The sequence below is a fragment of the Toxotes jaculatrix genome, chromosome 15 (genome assembly GCF_017976425.1).
Source record: "Toxotes jaculatrix isolate fToxJac2 chromosome 15, fToxJac2.pri, whole genome shotgun sequence".
Taxonomy (NCBI): domain Eukaryota; kingdom Metazoa; phylum Chordata; class Actinopteri; family Toxotidae; genus Toxotes; species Toxotes jaculatrix.
The window spans coordinates 17,690,484-17,712,543 of NC_054408.1; the positions used below are offsets into that span (position 1 = coordinate 17,690,484).

The window sequence follows — 22,060 nt, forward strand, 5'->3', positions numbered from 1 at the left end:
TGTAACTGTCAAAATTTTCAATTTTGACACTGTTACAATGACAATTTAGATCATAGGAAACCGTATTGTTAAAAAAGTGCTGGATAATGACACTGGGTCAGAAGGTTAGGATGCTTAAATATGAATATTGGTTTGTATTTAAGCAGTTAGTGGTTTGTTTTATCTAAATAACAACGTGAGGCTGCAGCAGAGAGCGGTGCCCTGATTTAGATAAGGAAGTGACAGACAAACACTTTCTAAGATGTTTTTAACCACTTCTTCTTCCTCAGCCTTATTCTACTAAATATATAGTTTCTTTTATTTCCCTTGATGCATTCTGACAAACCCAGTGTGGAGTTAGGAACTTGTCAAATCCCACTTGAGGTATACGCATGAACTGTAGCTGGAGAGAGCACTTATGGACTGAGAGGTTTTGCAGTCGGGGGGGAAAAAAAAAGAATTGTGAATTTTTCCTTTTATAACTGTTGACTGCCAGTCTAGAGTGTTTGAGCAAAACCTCATGTTTACCACTGATGATACTGTGAACTGTAGCTCTGCATTTGTGAAATACTGGTGTTAATTGACAGATTAAGGTATGACATGGGCAATTAGCTAACGTGTTTAGTCTTTTATTATTTGAGTGTTTAATAATCAGTAATATCACAGCTGAAAACCAGTGAAAAGTGAAGTGTATGTTAGCATTCCTCTTAGTTTTCCAAGGATTTGGATGCATGCAGCAGGAAAGCCTGGTGTGACTTGATGCCTAAGGAGTGGGCGCCTCACCCTGATCAGATAAGAGTAATGGAAGCGAATGAAAAGACCCCTGTCCCTGATGGCCACAGCAAAATGGATGTGCTCCCTGAGGTGTACCTCTGGTATCATCCACGCCTGTGGACACAGATTTATTGCCCATTAAAAAGCTACACTGAAATGTACCTCTTAAAATGGTGTGTTTATCCTGTTGAGAAGTCCTTGTCGGAACGAAATGAGACAACCGTGAGCACCGACAGACTGCAGCTGACTCAGTGTGACAATATGCTGTGAGCCAAGTTCAATTAAGGTTTAATGCCATAAAAACCTAAATTGATCTTTACAATTTCATTTTAACAAAAGTAACCCCCTATGAAATCAAATATTCAAAAATGAACATTTGTACTTACACTATACACACAGCAGTGCTCTTACTCCTATTTTACAGGGGAATTTGTTTAAACAAGATTAAGCAAGCAATAAATCAAAATAGGTACAATCTGCAAGGATTACAAAAATGAAAATCAAAGCAATAATCTATAACTATTAGCAATAAATATGACATCTATCTACATGATATTGCCGAACAAACACCAGAAATAAGGACCAGTATACTCATTGATATATTTCTCTGGAAAAAGAATTTGATTAAATTGACATCATTTACTCCAAAGCCATAATTAAACACGTTTAGTTTTAGAGATACACGATAATACACAGCATTTTCACAAAGGAGTAGAACTAAAACATCAACATAGATCAACTCGGATTTAGGTATTTCCTTATCATACACCTCTCCGCATGTGTAATGTGACAGGATCATTTACAGCAGATGGGGAAAGACATGAGATACAGCAAATAAAGTAACTTGACAGAAATAATTGCCATGTGATTAGTCAGTGGCACATGCCCTAGCATAAAACCACCAGATACATCCCAAAAAAAACGTTTTAAAAAACGTTTTCTGTGATTGTTAAGTCAAAGCACATTACGCCATTTACTATGAGACTGGATGTTATCCACTTTTACACAAAACTTGTTCAGTTTAAGCCTGCTGTACAACTGGGAAATGTCTGACATTTTCAAACTTAGTAGTCCCACTTCTCATTAAAATTCCAGATGGATTCTGTACTTTTGCTTTTTTTTTTTTTTTTTTTTTTTAACTTTTGCTTTTGGTTTCTCCACTCTTGGTCTTAGGTAAATGAAATTTCCCAGGCTAATTAAAGCCTATTAAAGACAAGTAATGTCAGGGCTTGTGGCAGGACCATGACAAAGTGCTGATAATTGTCTGCCAGACTCACTAAATCCACCTGTCCTGCAATTATCGCCCCCCACCCCCACCTCTCCTGACACATTAATCCACTGCGGGGCTTGCACGGCAGGCTGATGCCTCAAAGTGCATCCTGCAAACACAGATGTTGGATTTCAGCCTAGTTTAGCATACATATGCTTTATGATGATTGTATCAGAAAAGCGACACATTTTAAGGAGCAAACAAGGCAGCAGCCAGGTTATGTATGGATGGGTGCCTGCATGTGTAATGATTTACGATCATGCTCTCAGGTTGCTTTTGGATTAGATTTGTTGGATCAATTTATTTTGTCTTGGGCACTTACAATTTGGTTCAATGAATCAATTCACTTTATTTCAGTCTCTACAAGAGACAGATAACAGCGATAAAAGATAGGTTGTAAGGCCATATTAATTATTTAGAGCTACTTGAGAAAATACCCATTAATCACACTAATCTGAAATAATGGAGACTGTCCTGCCTCTGTTTTGTTAACAGGTACAAATGGATGTTAGCTCCACTTTGAAGACAATGAACAGATCATTTTGACTAACTGGTCAAAATGTAGTGACATTTCAAATGGGGAATATCTAATTTTATGCCCTGTTGAGTAACAATTCAAATGCCTTGGTATTGTAATTATTAACATGATTCAGTCTTGCCATATTTCATCCCATAAATGACTGTTTAAATGAGGTGAGGAAATTGTTTGATAATGCCACCAGCAATGCTGCACTGGCACGGAAGCCGGCTACACACTTCCAACTGAGAGGCTGCTTGCCTATGGTCTAGCCTTGAAGAAAACATCTGGACAACATACTAATTATTTCTGTGGTTTGCAGAGAACATGTGCAGTTGTGATGGGAAGGAGTCATTTGGGGTTGGCAGCTAGCTCTGAATCCCAAGTCAACCCCTAAAACCAGGTCCCTGGACACCTAACTATCTGAAGTGGTGGAGCTGCGTTTGTGTGCAGTATATACAGAAGTTTTGTAATAATGTGCCAAATTCCTCCGGTGTATGTCCCATTTTTAAGTTGCACCTCATGCAACATGTCTCAGGTATTTAGGTATTTTGGGACAAGGAGCTTAGAAGCTGACATTTACATTATTTGAACATAAAACAAAAGTTTGATGCGTACTAACGACTGCTAGGTCATCCTGTGGAGGAGTAAGGTGTGTCACTATGGTAGTTGTAGTCAGGGCATACCTTCTGCACCAGTTTATAGTCTACACTGTAAAAGGCTATATAGATGCATATGACTTTGAAGGGTTTCGAGCACAGCCAGGACACATGGCTCTGCGTTTGCTCATGATAGCACACCTTGGACGGGTCAAAGCTGCACAGGGCAGTCTTCTTGTTGCGGTCTGTCTTCTCATACTCAATACGACAGTTGAATGATTTGGTGTCTTTGGTCTCTAGCGTGGACTGCTGGGCAATCTCAAACTCCACCACCTTGGAGGGCGGCACCAGGCTGACTGACACGTTCCCCTGGCCCGTGGAGTTGTGGCGGAAGTAAACGCTAAAAGTGCCATTCCCGTGGTCCACGATCTTCCCTGTGATCAGCAGGTTGAGTTTGACAGTCTTGATGTTGGAGTGGAAGTCCCCCCACCCGAACATCTTTTTGAACTTGCCAGTCTTAACGATGGGCCTGCGTTTAGTTCTGGCCTGTGGACCCTGAACATCTGTCTGGTTAGATAACCAGTCCCAAAAGTCCTCCATGTTCTGTAAATATGTTATTTCCCTCATGTTGCTCTTGAACCCGGGGGAGCCCCTGGCAAACAAACGCAGAGGGTTGAGGATCCGTGGACTGGCTCCCGTGGGAGAGATCTTCTGTTCATTATTACTGTCACCCCACTCGATGAGCTCTGTGACTCCTCCGTGCACCTTCCTGCATGTGACCTTCAGAGAAAACAGAGCACAGGTGGACAGAAAAAGAACATTAAGTGACACAAAGCACATTTTGGTCTTTGCACTTTGAATCACAAGGGTTTTTCAAAGGAAAAAAAATCCTGATATGCACAGACTGTAATACATTCGATGTTTCCAGTTTCCTGTTTGTTCAGAAAAAAGCTAAAAATGCTCAGTGTAGTTTAGTAGTACTACGGATAAAGAACAGCACTTCAGCACTAAAGAGTGCAAGGGGAAAAAAAACCCAGCATAAACATGGAGCACCCACTTGTCAAACAACTTTAAAGATGAAAGATTTACTGTAGGAAATGCTAAAACACAGCAAACGTACCTTTGGGGGAAAAAAATTTGTTTGGTAACTAAAGCCTTACAAAAAGTACTTCAAACAGAGGCTGCACTTCAGTCAGACTGCTGAGGGAGAGCTCAGTCTTTGGAAATATGACATTTTATTCAAAATACAAGAAGTTCAGGATGGCCTCTTGACTCCCTGGCACAAACACATTTATTAAAGGAACAAAGCTGCTTTCCTGAACTTTCTGTACTTATTTCAGACACTTAGCATAAAGACTAGAATGAGTGAAAAAATGCTAGCCTGGCTTGGCCCAAAAAAAAAAAAAAATTGCCAAAAAGCACATCTAAAGCTTACAAATTTATGTCATGTCATCTTTGGACAGAGCTAGGCCACCTTTCCCTTTGTTTCAAGTCTTTGTGCTAAGCTAAGCTAACTGGCTGCTGGCAAGAAAAAGCATATTTACCAAAACGTCATAAAAACGTCAAAACTACTCCTGTAAACACGAACCTAAATTTTGTGACATCCGATTTTTATGATCTTAACAACTGATGACAAACATTCAAAACATTTTTAGTTTTCAACATTTAATTTGACATCACCACCACCACAGTACCAACACAATGAGCCTCACTTGTCTAACTTGTCAGTGCTGTTGCATCTTTAATAAACCACATAGCTTTAACAATTTTCCAGTTAAACCAGTAGACCTGCTACGGTATGGTATAAACAAATGGCCTTCTGTCTTAAATGTTGGTGGACAATCCCTTGCTTATACAATGTTAAGGATGCTTTTGTGTGTGTCTGTGTGTGTAGGTGTGGTGGCTGAGGATGTGAGCAGATCTGTGCAGTACAGAGTGTGAATGGCATTGCCTGAGCATCTACTTTACAGCAGCCAGGATAAAAGAGAAAGAAGGTGAGTTTACTCAAAGGAGCCTGAATAAAGGCAGAGTTGCATTAGTTAAAACAATTTTTGCATTTATGACCCAGAACTGTTTGTAGTTGTACTAAAGAGGAAGGAGTCATTTTGGATGCACTGATGAACTCACACAGAGCTCATATTTGCATAAAGCTTCTAATATTTTAGGACCATGTGTCAGATTATTGGACAATGAAAATCCCCTGAACTGAACATGTGAGCTGGTTTCAGATCAGTAATGCTATTCTTAGATAGTCTGTGCATATATGAACTTTGGCTTGTAATGGTTCCCAACAATAAAATCAGTGGCAGAGTATGTGCTAAGTGCTAATCCAGATGCAGCAATGAACTATGATCCCTGCTTGTACCTCAAAGCCTTTTAGCTTCAGGAGCGCTTCCTGGTCCACTTCAGATAAAGCTTTAATAATTCACGGCAATAAGCTTAGCTAGTTTTATTAGTAATTAGTAGTGCCGGCTTTCCCCAGGCCCGGTTATGGGGATCACTGAGAGAAGCAGATGTTGAAAGCACAGAGCAGCGGCTGTTTGAATTCTCACTGAGCTGCTGCGCACTACTTCCAGACTAATTATAATTTTGCTGTAAGCCTAACTGAGGCACATGTGTACAAAGCTAACAAACTCGATCTGTCTGCCACAATTTGTTTTGTTACACTCACATCCTTATAAACCTTTCAGCTTGACATGTAAAAGTGCTATATATATCTTGTCATATGCAAAAGTGCATCTTATAGTTAGAGCTTTGCTTTACTACGCTGCTTATGTCCTAGACAGTCGTAACACCTTAATGTAGTAAGCAGATTGTAATGGCTTTCTGTTATGTGTAACGTGAAATCAATGTGTCTACCACGGACAGTGAGCCTGGCCCATCTATCAGCCCTCAGAATGCTTAATTAAGACAGTTGCTCCCTGTAAACATGGATGAATGAGGCAACACAGTAATAATGTCCCTCTGCGTAGCTCATCACATACACAGTCATTTAATCAACCAATTCCAGTGTCAGTATTCCCCACTGATGCTGCCACTTAGTAATACCTTGTGTGAGCTCAGCTGTTAATTTGATTAGACTATTACAACATCACAATAACAGGCAATGCTGCACATAAGATCTGAGGGACCCTGGGCTCCCAACAGGAACATTTCTTTACTGCTGTGAACAAGGGAGACATGGCACTCGTCTTCCCGCCAGCCCGAGCTGTTATATCCGTTTCACATTAGGTGTCATGCTGCGCAGCTTCAGAGGTGAAACCAAATTTTGTCTTTCAGTGTAAATCTCAGGTGAGCTTTGTATAGAATGATTATAATGGAAATGAGAGAGGAGTTTAAGTATGATGAGCAACTGGGGAAATTGCTGTGACAACAAGGGGATCAGCAGAGGGATATCTAATACTTAAATGCCCCAAGAGAGATGAAGCACTGGGAACTTGAAAGCTTGCACTGACACATAGGCTTTGCTTTCTTTCTCACTCGCCGTCTTCCCTGCACACATGCAGCACCTACACACACGAACACACTTCCTTCATTTAGGCGGAAGTGGTGTCTCTTAAAAACAGACTAAAGGAATCCGAGTGTTTTATATAACAAGACGCTTTGGGAAATAAAAAAAAAAAGGAGGCAAGGTCTGATGAAGGAGAATCTACAAAAGCTTAATTAAGATTTCTTAATCGGTGCTGCTGTGCTAGAGGCATTTCGGGGCGACTTGAAACAAGACATTATTATGATAATAACTGCAGACTTATGGAGCTGAAAACACCAGACCTCATTTCAGCAGCAAAAGGGAAAGTGACTAGTGGCAAATGTTGCGGATATGTCTGTGTGGTTTAGCTTCTTCCTTTTCCTGTAAGTCCTAAAAACACAGAGAGGTGCATGAACCTTACACCCCCCCCAGCAGAGATGTTACAGTTATATTCCCCAGCCGTCAGTGGTATATCTGCCTTATAAAAGAGTGTGCTTAGTAATACAGTACTAAGCTTAAAAGTAGGTGAACTGTAATTGCTGTCGGTAATTTTAATGGGAAGCTACCGGTATGAAGAAAAATAGTGACACAAGTTTTTATTTTTTATACTGTAGCTGCTTATGGCCGATATTTCCAGTTAATGTTCAGTAGCTTAAGATGTCGCACCTAAAACACACACAGTATTTGCTCCTTGAAACAGCATATAGATTGTGAAATTTCCCAACTTGGGATGAATAAAGTATTTCTATTCTATTCTACTCTATAAGCACTCCAGAGTTTACAATATAGTGACTAGTAAACTTAGATTTCTTACACTTAAAAATCATCATCTGTTTGCAGTATATAACTGTAATATATGCCCCTGTAACCTCAGGAGCAAAGGCTGTGAATTGCATTGTGAGTTTTTTTGCAAAAATAATATGTCATAACACAACATAGCCTTTTTTAATCTATTGTGGGGATTTTGGGGGGGGGGGGGGGTTATAAATTTTGGGTGCAAAATTGAATTAAATTTTGGGTGCAAAATTAAATAATTTTTCACCTGAAGTTCAATTCAGATTCTTAGAGAAATTGTCTGAAAGTAAATATAGTAGGGAACTGGGCAGATACGAAAAGATTTTGGACAAAACATTCTCAACTAAAGTTCAATCTATCATGATTACTTTTTGCTTAGTAGTTGTTTAAGGCAGGCTGTCCCACCTAAGCTTCAGTTTAATTTAAATTAAATTAAATTGATACATTCATACAAAAAGTAAAAAAAACCCTAATAAATAAAATAAAAATGTGGCTGATATATAGTGTTTTGACCAGTATTGGCATTGTTACTGTTAGATCAGACCACATTTACTGACCTATGCCATAATGCCAAAACTTTGTTTGAAGTCATTTAGAAACTGTTTCAGTGTTACATTGTTTGTCCCGCCCAGAGTACAGAAAAGTTTATTTTAAAATGACCCATACCTTTCTTTAATAATCTAATTTAATTCTTTAATAATCTAATTTAATAGCTCTGCATCAGAAATGATTGTTTTTCTTATGCATTCATGTAAAAAATTAATATTGGCCACTATATCATAGTCATTATGAAGCATGATGTATTATTGTTAATGCACTGCCGCTTTTTATTAAATGAACTTAAAAAATAGAACAAAATGAAACTAATTTTGGCATGTGCAAATGTTTGGGCGCTCTTCCTCTCATGAAAGCAAAAGAGGTTATAAAAAGATTTCCAAGCCCTTCCAGCTTGAAATTTTTCACTGTTCCAAATGTCATTAAGAAATGGCAGTTAAGGGGAACTGCGGAAAACAAGATAACATATGGAAAACCAAGAAAACTTTAAGATAAAACTGCAAGTCTGCCAGGCAGAAAGGTGAAGTAAAACCTCCATATGGCTGCAAAGGAGATGCACAAACAGGGTCTACATGGAGGTCATCAGACAGAAACCTCACCTCATCACAAGATTGGAATATGAAGAATGGAAACATAGCAACATCTGGATAAGCCAGAGCCATTTTAGAAACAAGCACCGTGGACAGATAAAGTTAAAACTTAACTCTTTGGCCATGTTCACCAAAGGTGCGTTTGAAGAAAAACAGGAGCAGCAGTGGATGAAAGGAACACCTTCTGCTTTGGGGTGTGGCAGCCAGTGGCACAGGAAACACTACACAGACTAAATATGAGCAGTGAGTGCAGAGCAGCCTAAACATATCTCAGAACTTGAAGTGATCTGCAGGAGGAGTGAGTGGAAATTCCTAAATCCAGAATAGAAGCACTCTAGGATGGGTACAAAAAGCATTTGCAAGCTGGGATATCTGCTAAAGAGGGCATTACTAAGTACTGACAGAGTAGGGTGCCCAGACTTTTGCACGTTTTATTTATTTATTTTTTAATTTCTCAAGTCCTTAAAATAAAAAGTAACAATGCATCAACATTTAAAAATGTCTGTTTGCTGTAGATGTCCTACATTACTTAAAATCAGCAAAATGGTGAATTGGCCTGGAGGGTGACTAAAACTTGTGCATACAACTGTATATGTCAGCATAAAGGCTGGGAAGACTGAGTTTTGGAGAGTTCATCCTCCACAGTATCCTGCATGCACTAGTCTAGCTGGCACTGACGGGCAGTTCCTTCTTAAATCAGAGGAGAACTTGAGGCAGAGTGGGATAAATTACCTGTACATCTCCAGCCTTTTATCTTGTTTCTCAAGCAATTATTGCTCTAGATGTTTTTGTCACATTCTTTTACGTGTGTCAGAAGTGCATTTACAGCTGAGAAAAACTCTAGGCCTGTGTATCCTTGGTTGTGGGATTAACTGTAAAATATTGCCTCTGCAGAAGGGTTCCCTTTACTTTTAAAGTCTTTTCACAAACTGCCCTGAAGAAAACCTCTTAATGTCGCATAAAATCTGACTTACAGCTTTGAAGTGAGGTATTTTATAGATATTAAATGGTATGGCTTGCATGTTTCTCCTTAAAAATGCTCTGCTCTTGTTTTCATGAGCGTGCTTCTGTGTATTTCTACGTACATGTTTGTGTAAAACTGTATTTGCACCTTTTTAAATTTTCAACATTTTTAGCATCATAACAGAAGGATTGATAAAACATGCACAAATATCACTGGCATACCATTTGGAAAGGCTCCATCCTTACAGCACATGTGCTGTATACATGATTTATCGGTGTGTAAATCAATACAATCCAGAGGTATTAGTGAAACTTAAATACTGACAGCAGCCTGAGCAGCAGCACGCCACACACTGAGTCAGAAGGAATCAGCCTCGACACTCATCTGTGATGAGCATTATGGAGCGGGCTGTCTGCTTGTCCCGTGGGTAGACATATCTTTTAGAGGCCTGACATAAAGGTAATTGCCACAGTGACCAGAACTGGCCTCTAGAAAGTTATTAAGAAGCTAGTGACATCTGGCTTCTGGATCATCTGAAGAGATGCTGTTAAAATGCATTTGCGGTGAGCAGCCGGTGACATTGGGCTCGGCCGTGATGGCTTCTGGGCCGCGGGCAAGGCTACAATACTGTTTTGATGGCGAAAATGGAATGTGATGGAGTCTCACTAAAACTGGCACAGTTGACTTGAGTGACACCCCCCCCCCCCCCCCAAACTCATGATCTGATATCTGCTATTCTGCCCCCCCCCCCTTTTTTTTTTGTCTCTTTTCCGGTTCCGTGTGAGAGTCTCTGAATCATCTTCATTACCAAGTTCCTTGTATCTGTGAGCTAAACTAATCTGTTTTTGAGCTTTCCATCGTTGATTTTTTTTTCCGGTACATAAGGTTGGGATATGCGTCTGGGGAAAATTGGTTTCAGGCATCTTTCTCACAATAAACAAAATGGGCAATTAACCTGCTCATCAGTGCAAGCAGAGCAGTTCCAATGATGCACTCCACTGTTCTTCATGGATTTATCTGTGCAAATTGACCTCACTTTAGTGGTGCAATTCATTTCTCTGCTAATTTTCTGTGTCTGAAGCTTCATTAACTTGATGCGCTTCTACGTAGTAAAAATCTGGACGTCCCACCGAAATTACACCGGCTTCGCTGCTGCCTTTCGAAATACTTCCCCGGCACCATTGCAACACAACACCTGCTATATTAGAGCTGCTCAGCCGGTGCTCCTAGCATTAGACCACAGATTGTTGCAGAGCTGGATTGACTGCAGCTTCTTGCTTTCAAGCATCTAACATGACAAGTCGCTCCACTCACATTAAAACCATTCTCAGCCTGCCATCGCCTGCCCCACGTCCTTCCCCAGCCATCCACCTGATGTTACAGGGCATATCATTTGTAATGATTCACACCCAGAGCCGGTTCCAGGAGAGAAGGCCCTGGAGGCGCTTAGGCAGCGCAGAGCGAGAGTCTACACGCTGCTGAAGAATAGATTGGTGCTCTGATCGCTGGAACAGCCTCACGCTCCAGAGCCATCACTTTTAATCAGAGGCTGTCCAGGGAAACACATGGCAGGTGCTTCAGCACTGTGGTGGATCGCAAGAGCAAATCCACACCAGGGGCACCTTACCAATCACAGAACGCTATGGTTAGGGTGTGTGTGTGTGTGTGTGTGTGTATAGCATATCTGTTCCCCTCCAGTATAATCCTTTAGGCCATTACCACCTGACCTCTGTGAGAATGAGACAGACTACAGCCTCTAATATCTTAACACTCCTGCTTAAGATCCCGTGAATATGAATATGTGGCTTAATTCATCACCTATGTACTCGAGATTATTTGTGGTGAATATTGAGAGCAGCCAGGATCTGAATCTCATTGCATTTGGTGCCTACCAAGAGTAGACTGTCTTTTTCTCATTACGCTTTTTGACACAGTGCATCATAAATGCAATATATATGGTTGTGTGATGGTCATGCCAGCCTCCAAAGGCCTAAAAACTCCTGTTAGCACCTCCCTATATTTACACCAGACCAGCCTCTGACTGTTTAAGGGTTTTGTGCAAGTGTTGATGGTGAAAGGAGAGGGGATGACAAGCTTAAAAAATGTGATGCTGATGTTTTCATTACTATAATCCGAGCAGTATCACAGTTCTGTATCTCGACAGTACATCGCTCCTACCTCCTACCCCTTCTCCTGTTGACAGCTGTGCTGGGAAAGCCTGAAGAGTGTGTATCGCATCATTGTCATGGAGCATAGTACGCAGCAATTGTGCAAGCGCTATCATGATGCTCAGGTGGAGAGGTGGGGAGGCATCCATTATTAGAGTGAGTGACATTAAAAACACAAGCATTTAACATCAAACTTTGCTCAACTTTGGTGCATGAGCACACACTGAATAATAATTGTGCAAAATAGTTTTTTTTTCCCACAATAAATATGCACTGAAAACTGTAACCTAAATGATTTAATATCAAGAAAAAGTATGTTGCATGTGACTGTGAAGATTATGACTAGAAACAATGTGCTGCTGCACCTAGTTAGTTCTGCTACAGATGCTTTTTCCATGTTGCACAATGTTGAGAGTTACATTTTCCTGCAGCATCACAAAAGTACAGGCAAGCAGCCACTTAGAAAACGTAACTCAAAACGCCATGGCCCTTGAGGTGTGTAATGTCTGAGACAGTCTAATGCAAGCCTAAAGAAGAAACAGACACATGGAAATATGTAAATTAAAAATTTTAGGTAACGTTTTGCTTTAAGTTCCCCTGTTCAGCATTATAAGACAGTGTAACACAGTCTTATAAAATAACAGATAAGGTATAGGGACATTTTAAAAGTAAGAAATGTATTGTTTTCTTTCAGCAACAGTTTGTGGATTGTAGATTCCAAGTCAAGTGACATCAGCAAGCATTTGCAGTTGTGTCCTTGAGCACTGAAACACTATATATCTACCACTTGTAGTGCTGATGATCTGATGCTGTCCATGACCTCTGACCTCTCTTATGGAGAAGTATAGAGTAACTTTAAATCCTGCCCATTTCCCTATTCAAGAAATTATAACTATGCAGACTACTCTATGGACAGTCACTGTCCACTCAAGTCCTGTTTTATTCTGACAAACAAATATGATCCTTAAAGTTATTATAGTATCTTAAAGTGTATTAAACTAAAATGAACTATGTTAGGGAACCTGCTGTTAAACGTGTTGTGGCAAAATATTATCTGACTGCTCATGATGTCACTTGAGGCTGCTCGCATCCTATGATTAGCATAAATTGTAGCACGTAGCGTAACTCTCCTGTGGCTAGCATAAATCATATGTTGTGAGTCATTAGTCATGTTTACAGTGTCAGTGTTTTTCTGTTCTTGCTCAATCACACAAGCTCCTGTTTTCCCCTGCTTCCAGCAACTGACACTGACTGAAACGATGCCTCACCTTTTTTTTTTTTTTTTTTTGCACTTTGACAGACTTTTATTTGTATTGGTGTTTGCATGGATCTTCATACCGAAGCATTTGGTATCATTAGAGAGCATTTCCCTACAGGAAGTAATACCCTAATTTGTGCGAATCACAGACAATTACTTCTCCTGCAGCGTGGAAGCTGCCAACACAGAATTGTAGAAATGTGCTTCAGTGTTTCTCAATAAATGGAACAAATTAGAGGAAATTATACCACAGTTAGCTCCGACCTTGCTGACATACTTTGTCTGGATTCTAATGAGTGTCCGAGTCCTCTGTTAGAACACTCTCACCAAGAGCTCTCAAAGTATCACATCTGTTTAGTGGCTTGCCCTTTTATACCTAGTAACATAGCAACTAGCCTAAAGTCACCTTCAGGGTCACTTGTAATCCATATCATCTTTTTTTCTGTTGCTGTCAAATCTATTGACAACAGAAATTTGTTAGAATTTCCATCTGTGGCATATTGCAGAGGTAGTCAGCCAGGTGTCCAAAATGTAATCTTTCAAGAAAGAAAGTACCCAGTACATGTCTTGTGTAACCCTACTACAAGTTACAGGGAACTGCATTGGAAGCAAATCTAAGGCGTGATGCAGTAAACCAGTGGTGATATTACAAACATGGCACTCCTGTTTTTGTATTATTGATTCAGTATTAAAGCCAGATTGCCCCTATTCGCTTCCAGTGAAAGGTGATTGTCGTACTTCTTTATAGTGTAATTGCTACAAGCTCTAAAATGTGTATTATCATGTGTCTTTAAAAATAAATAAAAGCAGCAATCTTTTTTCCTTTTGTTGAGGTAAAGGGGTTTTTGAAGGCTGATACCTAAAATTACAGTAACGTGTAAGCAGCATTTTAATGCTGGTCAAGAAGGAGATCATTAACTATTAACTATATGTACTATTGAGTAGTTTAATCTGTAGCACCTGCATCACATTTAATAATTCTAATTATTGTTATAATCATAATTAAAATTTTATCTATTTTTATATAGGTTATTCATCTAAACCAGTGACTATAGCTTTCAAATAAAAATACTAGAGTAAAAGTACAGTGTTTACTTCATAGAGTTATGTAAAGTACAAGTTCTATAAAATGTAATCACATGCCACAGCTGTTTGCAGCTGTTTAAAGCAAGGAAGCCCAATTTAAAATATCTATTTAACAGTTGCAGAAATTCTAGAATGCAATCGGCCTGTAAGTGGAGAATTTTACACACATCAGTAGCTCTAACAAAATAATAAATTACGTAAATCAAAAGACGAAGGAAAACATTTTTGTGAATATTTAATGTTGATCCAAATCCTCTCCTTGCATAAAAATCAATAAAAATCTAAATTGCATCGCAGCCTTCATCACATTTTTAAATAAAGTGCCTCCTGTCAGTTTGTGAAATAACTGCAGGAGATCACTGACATTTTATTTTTCACCAACGCTGGTGGCGAGGCCCAGGAGGTGAAAGTGGGATGTTAGTGAACGTGGCTCGGTGTGGGAAATTTAAATGCAGCGATGATGTCAGGTGTTCACAAAGTGTTAACAAAGATCCCAGCAGGAGAGAAGAAGGAGAGCGGGAGGAGGCTCTGGGACGAGAGCCTCCAGGTAATCTGGATACTTGTGTTATCTCAGCACCTGCCACATGTGACAGCAGCAAAGCCCTGAACACTTCACTTTTAGGCAGGCGTTACCTTTCAACGCATCATCAGTTTCATAATCCACTTACATGGTCAAAGCGCCATCTCTTGTGCTGGCTCCTGACACCTGCAGCACACCTCTGTATGTCTGATAGCAGGGATTCAGGAGGATAATACCAGGAAGCGCGTTGGACTCAGTGTAATTATCATTCTCTTGACTAATTTCTAACACCTTCTACTCTGTGCAACAATGGTGTATGTGCTTGTAAAACTCCTCAGCTAATACTTGAGGAGGCACGGTATGTTATTCTTAAATTAATACTTCAGAGTTCCGGTTTTAGTTTTTCTTCTTTCATCTCAGGAAGACGTAATCTAAATGTTTCTCTCAGTGATCTTTTTTTTTCTATTGACAACTTTCTGTCAATTTCGTGTTTTCGTCTCTTCAAATCCGTGCTGCAAATTATACGAGTGTCTTATTCAAAAATATTTTTTTTTTGCTTGATTTGCTCAAACATATGTCCATACAGAGCAAATGTTTCTGTTCTCAAAGCAGATTGCGCCGTGACTGATTTCACAGAAACAGCTGCCTTTGAAGAAGAAACAAGAGTTGGAAAGACGTTGCTTCCTTTTTCTCTGACTAGCTCTGAAGACAGGTACTTCACAAGAAATATACAAAGACAGAGCGGAGCTGACAGTGCTTTGTTAGGGCTGAAAATGACAAGCTGAAAAGAGAGGCCTCAAAGCCTGGAGGCAGAGGAGGAAATGCAAAACTGAGAAAAATCAGAAAGGAGATTTATTGTACTTATTCTAAAGCTGTCACACCTTGCCTTTTACAGGAAAGCAACACAGTTTTAATTAAAGAGGTCAATCATTTTCCTGCACCCTGACATGTAGTGTGATTGCCTTTTCCAAGAACCAACCAGGTGGTAATTAAGAACTTTATATGTCAGAGTGTTTGGGAAATATGAAAGCGTTCAAAGGCTGAAACTTTGCTGCTGTGCCTTGTGTGATTACGCATCTTATTATGAGCCCGGTAGTTCAAACGTAAACGGTGAACTCACAGCGGTGACAGCAATAAGACAACTGGTGCAGTATTTGATTGAATAAAAGAAAACGTGATACCACGACTCCTCAGATGATATTCCATCATCCACACGCAATGCAGACAGAATGCCTGCCGTATATGAACTGATCTCCACGTTTTGTTTTGTTACAGAGAAGCAGTAAAAGGAAATGCAGACAGTAAAAGAGCTGCTAAACATCGAGGAACTGCATCAAAGAGTGCTGGATGTTTCTGACCCTGCAGAGCGGTAATGACAATGCTATGAGGTAGCCGAGCCTCCAGATCTAACACTGCCTCGAGCCGCGCATCGCCCATAAAAATTCATAGCTGTGGACCAGGATCAAGAGACTCGACATCTTATTAACCATAATGTTTCCTGCACCAGAGCCAGCAGAGAGGGTGTGACTTCTGAGAGAGTTGCAGTTCACATCTCAAGTGATGCTTGGGGAAAGTAATCGTGCTGCTTATAATTGTTTGACTTAAATCTTTAATGGTCCATCCAGCAGCCAGATTAGGGTTATTGTCAATGCAAAGGCCAATTGTGTCACACCTATCAATCATTAAGAGCTTCTTTCTCTTCATTTCAGGACCTTTATCATGGATTTATTGCCAGTACACACGCAATTATGATTGATGATTCGAAAAGGAATAGGTTCCCGGACTCAATACAGTCAACACGACCTGTAGTAGCTGCAAGCTACATTTGAGGGATTTAACCAGGAGAAACAACAACCTTTCCTTCAGAGGTCTGAGACAACATACAAGCGGAGGACTGCAAATGCCACAGACAGTATTGTTTATGTGGGATTATCTAGTCAAGCCTTCTGGCTAGAAAGATTGTGACCCCAATACAGGAACAGATACACATCATCACCATGTAAGCTCCAAAATGATTCCTGGAAGGCAGGACATGCATACAAGGCCCCTTCACTCTGTCAATCCATGTTTAATCACTTCTACAGAAATTTCTACTGGCCTGTCTGACATTTTCTCTCATATTTTTCTCTCTCCCCTCCCAATTTCTCTGGTGGGTTTTTGAAGACTTAAGTTCCACTCCCCCCCCCCCCCCCCCCCCCCCCCCCCCCCCCCCCCCCAACCCCCCCACCCTCTCTCTCTCTCTTTCTTACAAGGCAAATCCTGGGAGAGGTTGATGTGAAGACCAGGCAGAGCAGGGATGTGAAGAATATAAACACAATTTTTTTTATTGTCCAGAGGGAAAGGGAGGGTGCAGGAGGTTGGGCGGTGGGGTCTGTAAAAGAGACGAGGACCTTATCACAGCCCAGCAGCTCTGTAATTCGCCGCCATGATAAAGTGGCAGCGCGGAAAACCTTACAAGGCTGGCACAACCCAAAGACGGATTAGCTTTTTCTGACATAAGCTTCCTGAAAAACTAATCAATCAGCCCATGCAGTATTATCAGAAGCGTGAGATTAAAGCGCTGCTCCTAATCCCCCCACTGTACATTTTATTACACTTCCTAGTGTTAGTTGCCTTTAAATATACAATAAATAAATAATAAAACCAAACCTAATTGAGCATGGGGAAGGGGAAAAGGGTTAAAGAGCCCTTAGAGAGGGAATTTATGTAGAATTTGTGTTTTGTTATGAAGGCAGGGATAAAACTGTTGTCCTTGCCAGAGCCCTTTTTGACTTTGAATAGAGCCTCACTGTCTCACTCCAACACTGCAGAGAAAAAAAATGCAAGTGGGAAAAAAAATCCTTTGGCAGAATTTCACAACAATATTAGCAGCTAAAAATGAACCGAATCAAATTCACATTCTTACTTTCTTGTTCTAAGTATTTTCTAGTGTCACTGATGGACAGAGCGATAAATTATGAAGTGGCTGGATGTTAATAAATAAATAACCAATTCAAATTAATGCTAAATCCTTTGAGAAATGACTTGTAATCCCTTAAATCAGTGCACATCAAAGTTGCGGTGATGAACTCCAAGCATGTAGCAGATCCAGAGGACGAGACACGTTCAGCTTAATAGTAACCAGCTAAGCTTTGTCTCTTTAATGCGTCACACCCTTCTATCAAGATGCTTGCTCCTTCCCTGTTCAGTGCGACCCTGGGCAGCGTTTACAGTAACAGAGAAGGTAGCAATACTTTTAATACTGAGCCCCTTGGCATGGGCCACGTAGGTGCTTTGTCATGACATAATATTACCGAACAGCTCTTATCCCGGCAGTAAGATACAAAGGTGTAATAGACTTTGTCAATGTCTGCTCACACTTAATCCCAAACAGCCATGAAAACCCACTTTCCCTGCATGCAATCTGTGGAATAGAGGCAGAACAGGACAGGCACAGGGAGATGGCAGAGATCAGGGCTCTCAAGTCATCTACATTGTTCTGCTGTCATTGCACAGCGGCTAACTGTAGCAGATGTCATGAGGAAGAATGGATTCTCCCAGGATGGCTCTGACCCTCTTATTTGTCCCTGGGGTATGGCACAGATGCTGTGTTTGGGGTTACATTTTCACCATTTGATTCATGTTCTGAGTGTTTTCTGTATGAGTGTGTATGAAGACGCAAGAGGGAGAAATGTGTTTGTGTTTTGCTTTGCTTTCTTATTTCTGATGATGTCCACTTCACCAGAGCTGAACCTCTGATTAAAACAAGAAATGTATGCTTCTGTATCAAAGGCTATCCTGGTGCTTCAGTTGTCTGAGATGCCTCCTGTGACACCATATGATGCCCTGGGTTGACCAGGGCTGGCCTTGCAACTATGTCCCATGTCATCCTCAAGCATCCTTCCTGTGTCTCTTAAACTATCCTATGAAGCAGACATACTAAAAAGCAAAAAAAAAGCAAAAGAAAAAGCAAAGATTGTTCACAACTGAAGGTGTCTGCACATAGTTCATGCTTTCACTGAGCGTCTATGTGCTATTTAAGCATTCTTTACCTTACGAAAGGTGGAGGAATATTGATAAGGGCCAATATGTCCCCAGTCAGACAGTGGTGGGTCTGCTGGGAGGGAAGCCACCGAGGCATATGAAGAGAGCCTCTCCAGGGAGGCAGCCTGTCTCTCCCTCTCTCAGAGGCAGAGCTCCCAATAGGCACAAGCCTGATTACAACAGCAGCCAGAGCAGACAGCACTTTGCCGCTCCATCTGCACAGTTCAAGGCTATCTTTAAAGAAGCCTTCTTTGAGGATAGCACAGATGTGAAGAACTTCTTCAATCACATGGCATTTTCTGTTCAGGTCTGATCACGGCAAGAGCCCGTAAAGCAAGGATGATCATGATAAAACCCACACTGCTTTCAACTAAGGGACAACATGAGCAGCTCTTGAAAAAAACAAAACAAAAAAAAAAAACGACTTTATATTTCCCTAAAGCTCATGATCTTTCTTTGGAGGGTTTATTCCTGTAATAAAAAACAGAATTACACTGCGGACAGATTATGTCCAGAAGCTTAAGACAATCAGTCTCTTGTAAATACTAAATAATATCTCATGTATTCACAGGGACTTATGGTTTCATCATATTGTATAAGTTATCAAGGAAGAAGAGCACAGGCCTTGAAAACATGGCAATTTTCACCTATTGTTCTCAGCTGCCATTTTATTTCATTTTTTATTTTAGCCTCAATTTTTAGTACGGCAACGGCGCTTCACGGGTGTCGGGGGTTCAACACAGAGGTTAAACCTTTTTCATGCCTGGAAGCAAAATAAATTAGACTGATTGTTAACTGCAAATACGCATGTGTTACAGCTCAGCAAATGAAGAGGTATAAGTGACACACAATATTTCATAATATAAATGTTTTTTTTTAACTGTAAACTTTGCAAGTTGGCACACACGAAAATGCTAGTTTATATTCAGAACTGTTATTTCAAAACTATAATATGCTCATTAACTAGAAATGTAATGTACATGTTTTATATGATGTACAAATATATTCATTTTTTTCTGTATCTGAATGAGAAAGCTGTATGTCCTAAGAAAAGTCACAATGCCAAATAGGAATAAATGATACAGATACAGATGCTATTCAGGAATGTAACTGCATATTGTATAATAACTATATATTATGGCTGTTGAAAAGTTGGAGTTTATTGTGTAAAATGAAATGCGATCGGCTGGACTGAAAATTCTTATTTTTGCTTCTAAAATATTTTAAATTCAAATAGTGTAAATTAAACACTTCACCATGTTTGTGAAGTTGAAGAAATCAGGTTCATTGAGATAAATAGTATTTCATATATACAGTATTTCTTGTAAATAGTGTTTCACTAAATAGACTGCAAGTTCAGATAAATTAACACCAAGCTTACGCCCTGTAAAACTGAATGCAGAGTGCTTGTCGGCAAACAAAATTTGCTGCTGATGACTGCGTCAACTAAAATTTCATACCAGAAATTTATTTCATCGTCATTCTGACATTAGGCTGTGATTGATAAATTTTGTGTTACATAAAAGCCCTGAGACACACTTCTCCGTGTTTTATCACCTGGCATTCAGTCGTCTCAAACCTCACCTGGTGCAGGAGAAAAAGAAGCAGGAACGTTTGCAGAGCACTCATCTTCAATGACTTCTCGACTTATTCAAGATGAGCGGTCCTTAAATCCTCTCTGGAAGATTTGGAGAGAGGCAGACGCGCATGCCGCTGAAACATCGCTGTGATCACCTGCGAGAAAGACGCACGATGTTAAATCACTTTAAAGCCCCTGTGGTTCATTTTGGAAGAGCCGCGTAGATGGGACCTTTAAATATTAGAATACGACAATAGTGAACTTTTCCTTACCGTTTTCCAAAGGCAATACCTCACTTAGTTGGGTAAGGCCACTGGAATCATCATTGTTCAATCCACTTTCGGCAAAGAGTCGTACAATCCTCTCACAATGTCTCCGACTCTCAAGATGCTGAGTGATTTTTTTGCTTTCCCCTGAGCAGCTGGGACTCTTGGATTTCTCTACAAACAAGGTCTACTACATTCAGCGGCTCAGTTGAAACAACACTCCTCTAAGTTGCGAATGACGCCAAACCGAAATAAACTGTGGTCTATATTTTTCCCCTACTTAATCCGGAGCAATGTTATTAATAAGATGTCAATGCACGCGGTGAAGTACAGCCAAGTGAGCCCCGTATCCCAGTAGCAGGACTGCAGTCAGTCAGACAGCTGTCCGCTCGCTGTGCGCTCTCTTCAGCTCTACTTCAGTGCGCAAAATCCTCCGCTGTGCGTCTGAAGACTCCAAGGTCGGCGCGCATCCGTGCAGAGAGAGTCAGACCTAAAGATCTACATCTGAAGTCTTACTCTCTCCATCTCGGAGACAAGTAAGAGCCTTGATGTCACTGTTATCAGGTTTTGTTCTGCCACACGTCCACGTTTTTAACCCTTTAAAAGGTTTCGGCGTGTAATCTCATGTGTGCAACTAAAGTTTTCAGGATGTTTTACTTGGGGGGGTGAAGAATGATCGGGCGCACAAGTCCAGCCACGTTAGAGTAATTGTAACCATGGGCTGCTCTGCACCTTGTTGGACATTATTGAAGGTCTGTAGAATGTATACAAAACTTTTACAGAACACTTTTTTATTATCATTTTTATCTTTGCAGCAATGACTTCCGGCGTGTAAACATAGTCATATCGGCAGGGCTGTTTGAATCATGCAAGTAAAAACACAGTGGTGCGAAGGTTTAATATCTATTCATTTGAGAACCGGCTGACGCAGCAGTCCTCAGCACACACCACAGACAGCAAAAGGTCAAACGTTGACTACGGCTGTACAAAGGCAAGATGTTTTTCTACTGTGGACAGGACTGCTGTGTAGGGATTCATATGACTTTGGCACCACCATGTGGTTACAGTCTGAAGTCTCAGAGAAGTCTTGGCAGCTGCAGTTAGTTTGAAATGTGCAGATGAAATGGTTAATTCATTCATACTTAAGCCTACAGTTTATGTCTTGCACTTTGAACAACTTATATCATGAGCTTAATGTTTCTAAGTCTAATCAGTGTGAACTTTCTCTACATTTAAGCATTGACGTCTGTGTGACAAAAGTCTGGAAATTGCAGGCTTGTGTTAGAGGCAATGATGCAATACAGGCAAAGTATAAAGGTGAAACAATGAAACACAAGAAGAGCAGTTCAGGACAAAATGTTGCTGAGTAAACCGCTGAGCCAGAATCAGTTCAGAGTGCAGGTATCTCCTAACCGTTTCTTTCTTCTCTACACCACAAAAGACTTTTGATGGTAAAACTATACTTTAAGTCCCTTGTTTTGCATCAGTAAGCAGTGAACGTTTAATATATGGTTTATAACACACTAAAATGGTGTTGTAAGTGTTTATTAATTATTTGTTGACAACTGTAACTCCATACTATAGTGAAACACAGTTGTGATGATTGTAATTTTTTTTTTTTAATTTAATTGTTGAGGAATGCCACACA

The 22,060-nt window shown here is 40.3% G+C and overlaps 1 protein-coding gene across 1 annotated transcript; it reads right to left on the reverse strand.

The window, feature by feature from the left end:
* Positions 1-1,409: 1,409 nt before the first annotated feature.
* Positions 1,410-20,556, reverse strand: nxph2a (neurexophilin 2a). The gene is made up of 3 exons (XM_041057273.1): positions 20,419-20,556; positions 20,152-20,301; positions 1,410-3,919 (listed from the first exon to the last, which is right to left on the reverse strand). Exons 2-3 carry the CDS (start codon positions 20,194-20,196, stop codon positions 3,173-3,175), a joined length of 792 nt encoding a protein of 263 aa, XP_040913207.1. The 5' UTR covers positions 20,197-20,301; positions 20,419-20,556; the 3' UTR covers positions 1,410-3,172.
* Between the last annotated feature and the right edge of the window lie 1,504 nt (positions 20,557-22,060).